General features: G+C 38.4%; 1 protein-coding gene across 3 annotated transcripts in view; it reads right to left on the minus strand.

Moving 5' to 3' along the window:
- TXNDC16 (thioredoxin domain containing 16) overlaps nucleotides 1-14,297 on the minus strand; it is a 136,381-nt gene that overhangs the window by 16,560 nt on the left and 105,524 nt on the right. For all 3 annotated transcript variants that reach the window (XM_060619850.3, XM_060619852.3, XM_060619849.3), the window contains one exon: nucleotides 4,690-4,880. In XM_060619850.3, the coding sequence (XP_060475833.3) occupies nucleotides 4,690-4,880 (191 nt within the window). The remainder of the gene's footprint in view (nucleotides 1-4,689; nucleotides 4,881-14,297) is intronic.

Here is a 14,297-nt window from a genome sequence, read left to right on the forward strand (position 1 = left end):
GGTCACTTTAGTTTGAAAACATCCTAAAAGCACTACATGTTTACTAGTTTCTCCCGCCCCAAAGTTTTATGTCTTTGGTGTCATATTATGCATCTTTTTCTTTTGTGTGTCCATTAACTAATAACTTTAGAGATGGTAGATTTGACTACTTTTGTCTTTTAATATTCACTCTAGTTATAAGTGACTGATCCACTATCTTTATGTCTGCTTTTAACAGTGAGATTTTTTTCCTTTCATAACTTCCTTCTAGTTATGGCCTTTTCTTTTCCATTTAAATAAGTCTCTTTAGCATTCCTTGTAAGGCTGGTTTACTGGTGATGAACACCTTTAATATTTGTTTGTCTGGCAAATTCTTTGTCTTTCCTTCAATTGTGAATGATAACCTTGCCAAGTAGAGTATTCTGGGTTGAAGGGTTTTCCCTTCAGCACTTTGACTATATTATGCTATTCCCTTCTGGCCTGCAGAGCTTCTGCTGAAAAAATCAGCTGAGAGTTACACACAAGGGAATACCCGTAAGACTAGTTGATTTTCTCTTGCTGCTCTTAAGATTCTCTCTTCATCCTTAATTATTGTCATTTTAATGGTTATGTCTTAGTGTGGACCTCTTTGGATTCACTTGGGGCTCTTTGTGCTTCCTAGATCTGCATGTCTATTTCTTTCCCCAGGTTAGGGAAGTTTTCAGCTATTATTTCTTCAAATGTTTCTGCCCCTTTCTCCCTCAAGCATCCCATGCCCCCCAGAATGCAAATGTCCATCTGCTTGTTGTCTCAGAGATCTATTAAACTATCATCATTTTAATTATTTTTTTCTTTTTGCTTTTCAGCTTGAATGATTTGCACTACCCTTCCATCCATTCTTTGCATTCTCTAATCTACTTTGATTCCCTCTAACATTTTTTTCCTTTCAATTGTATTCTTCAGGTCTGATGGGTTCTTTTTCATAGTTTTTTTTTTTTTAGATTCAAGTTTTTATTTACATTCTAGTTACTTAACATAGTGTAATATTAGTTTTAGAAATAAAATTTAGTGATTCATCACTTACATTTAACACCCAGTGCTCAACACAAGTGCCCTTAATATCCATTACTGTTTTAACCCATCCCCCCACCCACCTCTTCTCCGGCAACCCTCAATTTGTTCTCTATAGTTAAGAGTTTGTTTTATTGTTTGCCTCTCTTTTTGCTTCCCTATGTCCATCTGTTTCATTTCTTATATTCCACATGAGTGAAATTATATGGTATTTGTCCTTCTCTGACTTATTTCGCTTAGCATAATACACTCTAGCTCCATCCATACTGTTGCAAATGGCAAGATTTCATTTTTTTTGATGACTAATGTTCCATTATATGTATGTATGTATGCACGTATGTATGTATATAAATATATAGACACACACACACACACACACACACACACATTTTCTTTATACATTCATCAGTTGATGGACATTTGAGCTCTTTCCCTAATGTGGCTATTGTTGACAATGCTGCTATAAACATCAAGATGCATATATCCCATCAAATCAATATTTTTATTTCGTCTGGATAAATATCTAGTAGTGTAACTGTCATATTGTAGGGTAGATCTATTTTTAACTTTTAGAGGAACCTTCATACTGTTATCCAGAGTGGCTGCACCAGTTTGCATTTCCAACAATGTTAAGAAGGTTCTCTTTTCTCCACATCCTCACCAACATCTGGTGTTTTGTGTATTGTTAATTTTAGCCATTCTGATAAGTGTGAACTGATACCTCATTGTAGTTTTGATTTGCATTTCCCTGATGATGAGTGATGTTGAGCATCTTTTCCTGTGTCTATTAGCCATCTAGATATCTTCTTTGGAAAAATGTCTATTCATGTCTTCAGGCCATATCTTAACTGGATTATTTGTTTTTTGGGTGTTCAGTTTGATAAATTATTTATAAATTTTGGAAACTAACACATTATCAGATATGTATGTTGCAAGTATTCTCTCCATTCTGTAGGCTACTTTTTAGTATTGCCCATTGTTTCTTTCCCTGTGCAGATTTTTATCTTGATGAAGTCCCAATAGTTCACTTTTATTTTTGTTTTCCTTGCCTCTGGAGATGTCTCTAGTAAGAAGTTGCTATGACTGATGTCACAAAGAGGCTGTGTTCTCCTCTAGGATTTTTGAGGGTTTCCTGGTTCATATTTAGGTCTTTCATCCATTTTGAATTTATTTTTGTGTATGGTATAAAAAACTGGTACAGTTTCTTTTTTTTTGCATGTTGCTATCTAGTTTTCCCAACACCATTTGATGAAGAGGCTGTCTTTTTTCCAATGGATATTCCTTCCTGCTTTGTCAAATAGTTGATCATATCTTGTGAGTCCATTTCTGGGCATTTTATTCTATTCTATTGATCTATGTGTCTGTTTTTATGCCAGTACCATACTGTCTTGATCACTACATCTTTGTAACATAACTTAAAGTCTGGAATTGTGATGCCTTCAGGTTTGCTTTTCTTTTTTAAGATTGCTTTGGCTATTTTGCATCTTTTCTGGTTCCATACAAATTTTAGGATTGTTTGTTCTAGCTTTGTGAAAAATGCTAGGGATATTTTAGATCAGTTCTAGCAGGTTTTTGGTGGAATGTTTTGTTGGATTTTCCATACAGAGTATCATGTTGTCTGTGAAGAGTGAAAGTTTGACCTCCTCCTGGACGATTTGGATGTCTTTTATTTGTGTTGTTTGATTGCTGAGGCTAAGACTTCCAAAAATATGTTGAATAACAGTGGTGAGAGTGGACATCCCTGTCTTGTTACTGACCTTGGGGGAAGGCTCTCTGTTTTTCCCCACTAAGGATGATATTAGCATTGGGTCTTTCATACATAGCTTTTATGATCTCGAGGTATGAGCCTACTATACATACTTTCTTAAGAGTTTTTATCAAGAAAGGATGCTGTATTTTGTCAAATGCTTTCTCTGCATCCATTGAGAGGATCATGCGGTTCTTGTCCTTTCTTTTATTGATATGATGAATCATATTGATTGTTTTGTGGATATTGAACCAGCCCTGCATCCTAGGTATAAATCACTTGGTTGTGGGGAATAATTTTTTAATGTGTTGTTGGATCCGGTTGGCTAATAACTTGTTGAAGATTTTTGCATCCATGTTCATCAGGAAAGTTGGTCTATAGTTCTCCTTTTTAGTGGGGTCTTTGTCTGCTTTTGGCATCAAGGTAATGCTGGCTTCATAGAAAGAGTTTGGAAGTTTTCCTTCCATTTCTATTTTTTGGAACAGCTTCAAGAGAATAGGTATTAACTCTTCCTTAAATTTTTGGAAATTTAATCTGGCCCTGGACTCTGGTTTTTAGGAAAAGTTTTGATTACTAATTCAATTTCTTTACTGGTTATGGGTCTGTTCAAATTTTCTATTTCTTCCTGTTTCAGAAGACATCCAGATGGCCAACCAACACATGAAATAATGCTCCACATCACTCATCATCAGGGAAATACAAATCAAAATCATAATGAGATACCACCTCACACCTGTCAGAATGGCTAACATTAACAACTGATGCAACAACAGATGTTGGTGAGGATGCAGAGAAAAAGGATCTCTTTTGCACTGCTGGTGGGAATGCAAACTGGTGCAGCCATTCTAGAAAACAGTATGGAGGCTCTTCAAAAAGCTAAAAACAGAACTATCCTACGACCCAGCAATTGCACTACTAGGTATTTATCCAAGGGATACAGGAGTGCTGATGCACAGGGGCACTTGTACCCCAGTGTTTATAGCAGCACTATCAACAATAGCCAAAGTATGGAAAGAGCCCAAAGGTCCATCTATGGATGAATGGATACAGAAGATGGTGTGTGTGTGTGTGTGTGTGTGTGTGTGTGTGTGTGTGTGTATACACACAATGGAGTATTACTCAGCAATCAAAAAGAATGAAACCTTGCCATTTGCAACTACATGGATGGAACTAGAGGGTATTATGCTAAGCTAAATTAGAGAAAGACAAATATCATATGACTTCACTCATATGAGGACTTTAAGATACAAAACAGATGAACATAAGGGAAGGAAAGCAAAAATAATATAAAAACAGGGAGGAGAACAAAACATGAGACTTATAAATATGGGGAACAAACAGAGGGTTACTGGAGGGGTTGTGGGAGGGGAGATGGGCTAAATGGGTAAGAAGCATTAAGGAATCTACTCCTGAAATCATTGTTGCACTGTATGCTACCTAACTTGGATGTAAAATAAAAAAATAAATTAAATAAAAATAAAAATAAATAAGTAAATTCTCAACCCAGATCTATTTTCTTGTGGTTCCAAATTCTGGCTCTGGACTAAAGGAGATGCTGGTTGGAATCTAAGTTTCCTCATTTACTGGTTAATTATGTGACTTTAAACTAGTTATCTTACTCTTCTAGAGTAACAATACTTCCTATGACTCTTAGGAGAATTCATGAGATAACACATGTGAATCACTAAGCATTTAATAAATGTTAGTTACTATCATTAAACTTAATGGTAGTAATTTATGGGAGTAATAAATACCCCCAAAAAGACTGTCCCATGGATAGTTCTATCAACATATTAATATTTAGGATACTTATAAACATTACAATTCAATTAATTTTAGCATTCATTAGTTATAATATAAGTTTAAAAATCTATGAAAATATAGAACTTTGTGTATTAAAACAGAAAACTTACTGATAGGACTCTCAAGTCCTGCTTCTAACTTCTTAAGCCACAGTAAAAGGTTTTGTTCAGTGATTGCCTGTTCTGAAGGAAATGCAAATACCTGGCCACCTGAATGCAGATTCACCACAACAATAAGAGGAAGGGGAGGCAGAGCATTAAAGTATGTCTGTAGGATTCCTCTTCCCGCAGGAGTATTCTTTCTACAAAAGGGAGCAATTGAATATGTTAGTATTTCTTTCTATAATAAAATTATGAAAATAATAGTTTGTATAACATTAAACTTTAAATATAGTATCACATCATTAAGTTTATAAAAAGATGCCCTAAAAACTAAGAGGTCTATAATTATGTTATTAGTAGTCAGATTCTTAAAGAAATGGGCACTGTGTTTCTCTCAGGAGAAAAAAAAGACAGTGATATTTTCATGAAAGCCAGTCATAGTTCAAAGATTTGTCAATTTAGGTTTGATATAATCAGTAGGTTCCTCCCAAAGTTGAGCTAAGTGTCTGATCACATGTCAACTCAAAAATTAAATGGTTACTAACTATAAAATAAGATACTTATAATAAATACTACAAATAAAATTGTTTTTCCTCAGATAAAAAGAGAAAGGGGTTAATTTAAAATTAAAAATACTTTTTAAAATTATGAACAAACATGGAAACCATAACTTTTAAGATACCCAGCTTTCCTGGGGCACCTGGGAGGCTCAGTCAGGTAAGTGTCCAGCTTCAGCTCAGGTCCTGATCTCGCAGTTCATGGGTTGGAGTCCCGTGTTGGGCTCTGTGCTGATAGCTCAGAACCTGGAGCCTGCTTCAGATTCTATGTCTCCCTTGCTCTCTGCCCCTCCCCCGCTTGCACTCTGTCTTTATCTCTCTCTCAAAAATAAATAAACATTAAACAATTTTTTTAGGGGCTGAAGCATGGAAGATGGTGGCGTAGGAGGAGGCTGGGCTCACCTCATCCTGCTGATCGCTTAGATTCCAACCCACATCTGCCTAAATAAGCCAGAAAACTGCCAGACTAGCAGAACAGACTCTCTGGAGCCAAGCGTAGACAAGAGGCCCATGGAAGAAGGTAGGAAGGGTGGAGAGGCGGTGCATGCTACAAGGACTGGTAGGAAGGAGTCAGGGCACCGGAGGGGGACCCCGTGCGGCAAGGCAGAGCTCCCAAAGTCCGGCTCACAAAAGTAGAGGGGCTGGACTGCGTGAGTTCTGATAGCCAGAGGGACTTAATTTCTGGAATGTTAATAGTCAACAGCTTTGCTCTCCAAGAGCAGGGAGGGCAAGAGGATGCTGGGAGAGAGAGTTGTTGAGCCCTGGAAGACAGAGCTCAGCTGGGCAGGGAACAAAGGCAGAGGCAAACACCATTTCCCTCTCCCATCCCCCAGCCGAAATTCCAAAGGGAACCAGTTCCCGTCACCGAACTTGCTTGCACCACGCAAACACCCAACGCTGTGCTTCTGTGCATCCATCCCTCTGACGGGTCTGCCTCCCTCCCGGAGCTGCAGGGCTCCTCCTGCAGGGGACCACCCATTGCAAAGCTAGGTAAGCCTGCCCCTCCTGCTCCTGTGCACCTTGTGGATCCACCCCGGCTAATATGCCCTTGGCCAGATCCCATCGAAGCAGCACCACAAGCCTGGCAGTGTGCAAGTAGCCCAGGCAGGGGCCACACCACTCCGCAGTGAGTCCTGACCCTGGGAGAGGGGAAGATAAGGTTCATACCAGTCTGACTGTGGCCCCAGTGGTGGGCTGGGGGCAGACATCAGGTCTGACTGTGGCCCTGCCAACCAACACAAGTTACTCCCTACAGCACAGGGGAAGTGCCCCGCAGTTTGGAGCTACTACATGGACTACCCAAAATGACGAAACGGAAGAATTATCCTCAAAAGAAACTCTAGGAAGTAGCAACAGCTAACGAATTGATCAAAACTGATTTAAGCAATATAATAGAACAAGAATTTAGAATAATAGTCATAAAATTAATCACTGGGTTGGAAAAAACACAGAGGACAGCAGAGATCTATTGCTACAGATATCAAGGGACTAAGAAATAGTCATGAGATATTAAAAAATGTTATAAATGAGGTGCAAAATAAATGGAGGTGGCCATAACACGAACTGAAGAGGCAGAGGAGAGAATAGGTGAATTAGAAGATAAAATTATGCTAAAAGAGGAAGCTGAGAGAAAGAGAGATTAAAAAAAATCCAGGAGTATGAGGGGAGAATTAGAGAACTAAGTAATGCAATCAAACAGAACAATATCTGTATCATAGGAATTCCACAAGAAGAGAGAAAGAGGATGAAGGTATACTTGAACAAATCATAGCTGAGAACTTCCCTGATCTGGGGAAGGAAAAAGGCACTGAAATCCAAAAGTCACAGAGAACTCCCTTCAGATGTAACTTGAATCGATCTTCTGCACTACATATCAGTGAAACTGGAAAAATACAAGGATAAAGAGAAAATTCTGAAAGCAGCTAAGGGTAAACAGGCTCTAACTTATAAAGGAAGACCTATAAGACTAGTGGCAGCCCTACCTACTGAAACTTGGCAGGCCAGAAAGGAATGGCAGGAAATCTTCAATGTGATGAACAGAAAAAATATGCAGCTGAGAATCCTTTATCCAGCAAGTCTGTCATTCAGAAGAGAAGGAGAGATAAAGGTCTTCCCAAACAAACAAAAACTGAAGGAATTCATCACCACTAAACCAGCCCTACAAGAGATCCTAAGGGGGACTCTGTGAGTGAAATGTTACAAGGACCACAAAGTATCAGAGACATCACTACAAGCATGAAACCTACAGACACCACAATGACTCTAAATCCATATCTTTCAATAATAACACTGAATGTAAGTGGACTCAATGCTCCAACCAAAAGACACAGGGTATCAGAATGGATAAAAAAACAAGACCCATCTATTTGCTGTCTACAAGAGACTCACTTTAGACCTGAGGACACCTTCAGATTGAAAGTGAGGGGATGGAGAACTATCGATCATGCTACTGAAGTCAAAAGAAAGCTGGAGTAGCCATACTTATATCAGACAAACTAGATTTTAAATTAAAGGCTGTAACAAGAGATGAAGAAGGGCATTATATAATGATCACAGGGTCTATCCATCAGGAAGAGCTAACAATTATAAATGTCTATGTGCCAAATATGGGAGACCCCAAATATATAAAACAATTCATCACAAATGTAAACAACCTTACTGATAAGAATGTGGTAACTGCAGGGGATTTTAATACCCCACTTACAACTATGGACAGATCATCTAGACACAGGATCAATAAAGAAACAAGGGCCCTGAATAATACATTGGATCAGATGGACTTGACAGATGTATTTAGAACTCTGCATCCCAAAGCAATAGAATATACTTTCTTCTCGAGTGCACATGGAACAGTCTCCAAGATAGATCACATACTGGGTCACAAAACAGCCCTTCATAAGTATACAAGAATTGAGATCATACCATGCACACGTTCAGGCCACAATGCCATGAAACTTGAAATCAGCCACAGGAAAAAAGTCTGAAAAACCTCCAAAAGCTTGGAGGTTAAAGAACACACTACTAAAGAATGAATGGGTCCACCAGGCAATTAGAGAAGAAATTAAACAATATATGGAAACAAATGAAAATGAAAATACAACAATCCAAACGCTTTGGGATGCAACGAAGGCAGTCCTGAGAGGAAAATACATTGCAATCCAGGCCTATCTCAAGAAACAAGAAAAATCCCAAATACAAAATCTAACAGCACACATAAAGGAAACAGAAGCAGAACAGCAAAGACACCCCAAACCCAGCAAAAGAAGAGAAATAATAGAGATCAGAGCAGAAATAAACAATATAGAATCTAAAAAAACTGTAGAGCAGATCAACGAAACCAAGAGTTGGTTTTTTGAAAAAATAAAATTGACAAACCTCTAGCCAGGCTTCTCAAAAAGAAAAGGGAGATGACCCAAATAGATAAAATCATGAATGAAAATGAAATTATTACAACCAATCCCTCAGAGATACAAACAATTATCAGGGAATACTATGAAAAATTATATGCCAACAAATTGGACAACCTGGAAGAAATGGACAAATTCCTAAACACCCACACTCTTCCAAAACTCAATCAGGAGGAAATAGAAAGCTTGAACAGACCCACAGCCAGCAAAGAAATTGAATCGGTTATCAAAAATCTCCCAACAAATAAGAGTCCAGGACCAGATGGCTTCCCAGGGGAGTTCTACCAGACGTTTAAAGCAGAGATAATACCTATCCTTCTCAAGCTATTCCAAGAAATAGAAAGGGAAGGAAAACTTCCAGATTCATTCTATGAAGCCAGTATTACTTTGATTCCTAAACCAGACAGATACCCAGTAAAAAAAGAGAACTACAGGCCAATATCCCTGATGAATATTGGAGAACTGGACAGCAACATGCAGAAGATTGAAACTAGACCACTTTCTCACACCATTCACAAAAATAAACTCAAAATGGATAAAAGACCTGGATGTGAGACAGGGAACCATCAAAACCCTACAGGAGAAAGCAGAAAAAGACCTCTCTGACCTCAGTCGTAGCAATTTCTTACTTGACACATCCCCAAAGGCAAGGGAATTAAAAGCAAAAATGAACTATTGGGACCTCATGAAGATAAAAAGCTTCTGCACAGCAAAAGAAACAATCAACAAAACTAAAAGGCAACCAACGGAATGGGAAAAGATATTTGCAAATGACATATCGGACAAAGGGCTAGTATACAAAATCTATAAAGAGCTCACCAAACTCCACACCTGAAAAACAAATAACCCAGTGAAAAAATGGGCAGAAATCATGAATAGACACTTCTCTAAAGAAGACATGAGGATGGCCAACAGGCACATGAAAAGATGCTCAATGTCGCTCCTCATCAGGGAAATACAAATCAAAACCACACTCAGATATCACCTCACGCCAGTCAGAGTGGCCAAAATGAACAAATCAGGAGACTATAGATGCTGGAGAGGATGTGGAGAAATGGGAACCCTCTTGCACTGTTGGTGGGAATGCAAATTGGTGCAGCCACTCTGGAAAACAGTGTGGAGGTTCCTCAGAAAACTAAAAATAGACCTACCATATGACCAAGCAGTAGCACTGCTAGGAATTTACCCAAGGGATACAGGAGTACTGATGCATAGGGACACTTGTACCCCAATGTTTATAGCAGCACTCTCAACAATAGCCAAATTATGGAAAGAGCATAAATGTCCATCAACTGATGAATGGATAAAGAAATTGTGGTTTATATACACAATGGAGTACTACATGGCAATGAGAAAGAACGAAATATGGCCCTTTGTAGCAACATGGATGGAACTGGAGAGTGTGATGCTAAGTGAAATAAGCCATACAGAGAAAGACAGATACCATATGTTTTCACTTTTATGTGGATCCTGAGAAACTTAACAGAAATCCATGGGGGAGGGGAAGGAAGAAAAAAAAAGAGGTTAGAGTGGGAGAGAGCCAAAGCATAAGAGACTCTTAAAACCTGAGAACAAACTGAGGATTGATGGGGGTGGGAGGGAGGGGAGGGTGGGTGATGGGTATTGAGGAGGGCACCTTTTGGGATGAGCATTGGGTGTTGTATGGAAACCAATTTGACAATAAATTTCATATATTGGAAAAAAATAAAAAAAATAAAGGAAATAGAAGCAGTATAGCAAGGACACACCAAACCCAGCAGAAGAAAAGAAATAATAAAGATCAGAGCAGAAATAAACAATATAGAATCTAAAAAAAAAAACTGTAGAGCAGATCAATGAAACCAAGAGTTGGTTTTTTGAAAAAATAAACAAAATTGATAAACCTCTAGCCAGGCTTCTCAAAAAGAAAAGGGAGATGACCCAAATAGATAAAATCATGAATGAAAATGGAATTATTACAACGAATCCCTCAGAAATACAGCAATTATCAGGGAATACTATGAAAAATTATATGCCAACAAGCTGGACAACCTGGAAGAAATGGACAAATTCCTAAACAGCCACACACTTCCAAACCTCAAACAGAAAGAAATAGAAAACTTGAACAGACCCATAACCAGCAAAGAAATTCAATCAGTTATCAAAATCTCCCAACAAATAAGAGTCCAGGACCAGATGGCTACCCAGGGGAATTCTACCAGACATTTAAAGCAGAGATAATACCTATCCTTCTTAAGCTATTCCAAAAAATAGAAAGGGAAGGAAAACTTCCAGACTCATTCTATGTAGCCAGCATTACTTTGATTCCCAAACCAGACAGAGACCCAGCAAAAAAGGAGAACTACAGGCCAATAACCCTGATGAATATGGATGCAAAAATTCTCAACAAGATACTAGCAAATCGAATTCAACAGCATATAAAAAGAATTATTCACCATGATCAAGGGGGATTCATTCCCAGGCTGCAGGGTGGTTCAACATATGCAAATCAATCAATGTGAGACATCACATTAATAAAAGAAAAGAACCATATGATCCTGTCTATCGATGCAGAAAAAGCATTTGACAAAATTCAGCATCCTTTCTTAATAAAAACACTTGAGGGGCACCTGGGTGGCTCAATCGGTTGAGCGTCCGACTTCGTCTCAGGTCATGATCTCACAGCTCATGAGTTCGAGCCCCACGTCGGGCTCTGTGCTGACAGCCCAGAGCCTGGAGCCTGCTTCTGCTTCTGTGTCTCCCTCTCTCTCTGCCCCTAACCCACTCACATTCTGTCTCTCTCTCAAAAATAAATAAAGATTTAAAAAAAAAAAAACAACAAACACTTGAGAAAGTCGGGATAGAAGAAACATACTTAAACATCATAAAAGCCATTTATGAAAAGCCCACAGCTAACATCAGCCTCAATGGGGAAAAACTGAGAGCTTTCCCTTGAGATCAGGAACACGACAGGGATGTCCACTCTCACCACTGTTGTTTAACATAGTGTTGGAAGTTCTAGCATCAGTGATCAGACAACAAAAGGAAATCAAAGGCATCAAAATTTGCAAAGATGAAGTTAAGCTTTCACTTGTTGCAGATGACATGATATTATACATGGAAAACCCAATAGACTCCACCAAAAGTCTGCTAGAACTGATACATGAATTCAGCAAAGTTGCAGGATACAAAATCAATGTACAGAAATCAGTTGCATTCTTATACACTAATAATGAAGCAACAGAAAGACAAATAAAGAAACTGATCCCATTCACAATTTCACCAAGAATCATAAAATACCTAGGAATAAACCTAACCAAAGATGTAAAAATCAGTATGCTGAAAACTATAGAAAGCTTATGAAAGAAATTGAAGAAGACACAAAGAAATGGAAAAACATTCCATGCTCATGGATTGGAAGAATAAGTATTGTTAAAATGTCAATACAATCTACACAAAGCAATCTACACATTCAATGCAATCCGAATCAAAATTGCACCAGCATTCTTCTTGAAGCTAGAACAAGCAATCCTAAAATTTGTATGGAACCACAAAAGACCCCAAATAGCCAAAATAATATTGAAGAAGAAGACCAAAGCAGGAGGCATCACAATCCCAGACTTTAGCCTCTACTACAAAGCTGTAATCATCAAGACAGCATGGTATTAGCACAAAAACAGACACATAGACCAATGGAATAGAATAGAGAACCCAGAATTGGACCCACAAAAGTGTAGCCAACTAATCTTTGACAAAGCAGGAAAGAATATCCAATAGAAAAGACAGTTCTGTAACAAGTGGTGCTGGGAGAACTGGACAGCAACATGAAGAAGAATGAAACTAGTCTACTTTCTTACACCATTCACAAAAATAAACTCAAAATGGAGGAAGGACATGAATGTGAGACAGGAAACCATCAAAACCCTAGAGGAGAAAGCAGGAAGGAACCTCTCTGACCTCAGCTGCAGCAATATCTTACTTGACACATCCCCAAAGGCAAGAGAAGTAAAAGCAAAAATGAACTATAGGGACCTCATCAAGATAAAAAGTTTCTGCATTGCAAAGGAAACAATCACCAAAACTAAAAGGCAATGGACAGAATGGGAAAAGATATTTGCAAATGACACATCAGATAAAGGCTAGTATCCAAAATCTATAAAGAACTCACCAAACTCCACACCTGAAAAACAAATAATCCAGTGAAGGGGCAGAAGACATGAATAGACACTTCTCTAAAGAAGACATCCAGATGGCCAACAGGCACAAGAATAGATGCTCAACATCACTCCTCATCAGGGAAATACAAATCAAAACCACATGGAGATACCATCTCACGCCAGTCAGAGTGGCCAAAATGAACAAATCAGGAGACTAAAGATGCTGGAGAGGATGTGGAGAAACGGGGACCTCTTGCACTGTTGGTAGGAATGCAAACTGGTGCAGCTGCTCTGGAAAACAGTGTGGAGTTTTCTCAAAAAATTAAAAATAGATCTACCCTATGACCCAGCACTTGCACTAGTATAGTGCAATACTAGTATAGTAAAATACTAGTAGGTATTTATCCAAGGGATACAGGAGTGCTGACGTACAGGGGCACTTGTACCCCAATGTTTATAGCAGCACTCTCAACAATAGCCAAATTATGGAAAGAACCTAAATATCCATCAACTAATGAATGGATAAAGAAATTATGATTTATATATACAATGGAGTACTACATGGCAATGAGAAAGAATGAAATATGGCCTTCTGTAGCAACGTGGATGGAACTGGAGAGTGTTTTGCTAAGTGAAATAAGTCATACAGAGAAAGACAGATACTATATGTTTTCACTCTTATGTGGATCCTGAGAAACTTAAAAGATCATGGAGGATGGGAATGGGAAAAAAAAAAGTTAGGGAGGGAGCCAAACCATAAGAGACTCTTAAAAACAGAATAAACTGAGGGCTGACAGGTGGTGGGAGGGAAGGGAAAGAGGGTGATGGGCATTGAGGAGGGCACCTGTTGGGATGAGCACTGGGTGTTGTATGGAAACCAATTTAAAAATGAATTTCATATTAAAAACATTTTTTTTAGGGGCGCCTGGGTGGCTCAGTTGGTTGAGTGTCTGACTTGAGCTCAGGTCATGATCTCACGGTCCATGAGTTTAAGCCCCACATCAGATACTGTGCTGACAGCTCAGAGCCTGGAAACTGCTTCAGTTTTTCTGTCTCCCTCTCTGCCCCTCTCCCGAGGCACTCTGTTTCTCTCTCTCTCAAACATTAAAAAAATTAAAAAAAAAATTTTTTTTAAGATGCCCAGCTTTCCTGAAACATCACATTCCACATTATGGAAAATAGTGTTTTACTGTTGAGATACCTACAAAGATAATTACCCTGGGGGAAATTTGTCTTAAGCAGTAGACTGTCAGTGAACTCTTCATAGAAAAAAATGTACACTGCCTCATTCTTCTAATTTTTCAAATAAATTAAAAATGAACTTTTCATCTAATGCATTTGAACAATGGATAGTGTGTAAATATGTGAACTGTGTTCACAGACATTAAATGTACACTCACACTCTTTCCCTCTCAAAATAAATAAAAACATAGAAAAAAGAAAGGAAGAAAAATGCCAAAGTATCACAATGTTTATTTTTCTGTATTTGCCAAATTTTCCTCAATGGACATCAATTA

Source organism: Panthera onca, chromosome B3 (assembly GCF_046562875.1).
Source record: "Panthera onca isolate mPanOnc1 chromosome B3, mPanOnc1 haplotype 2, whole genome shotgun sequence".
Lineage (NCBI taxonomy): Eukaryota > Metazoa > Chordata > Mammalia > Carnivora > Felidae > Panthera > Panthera onca.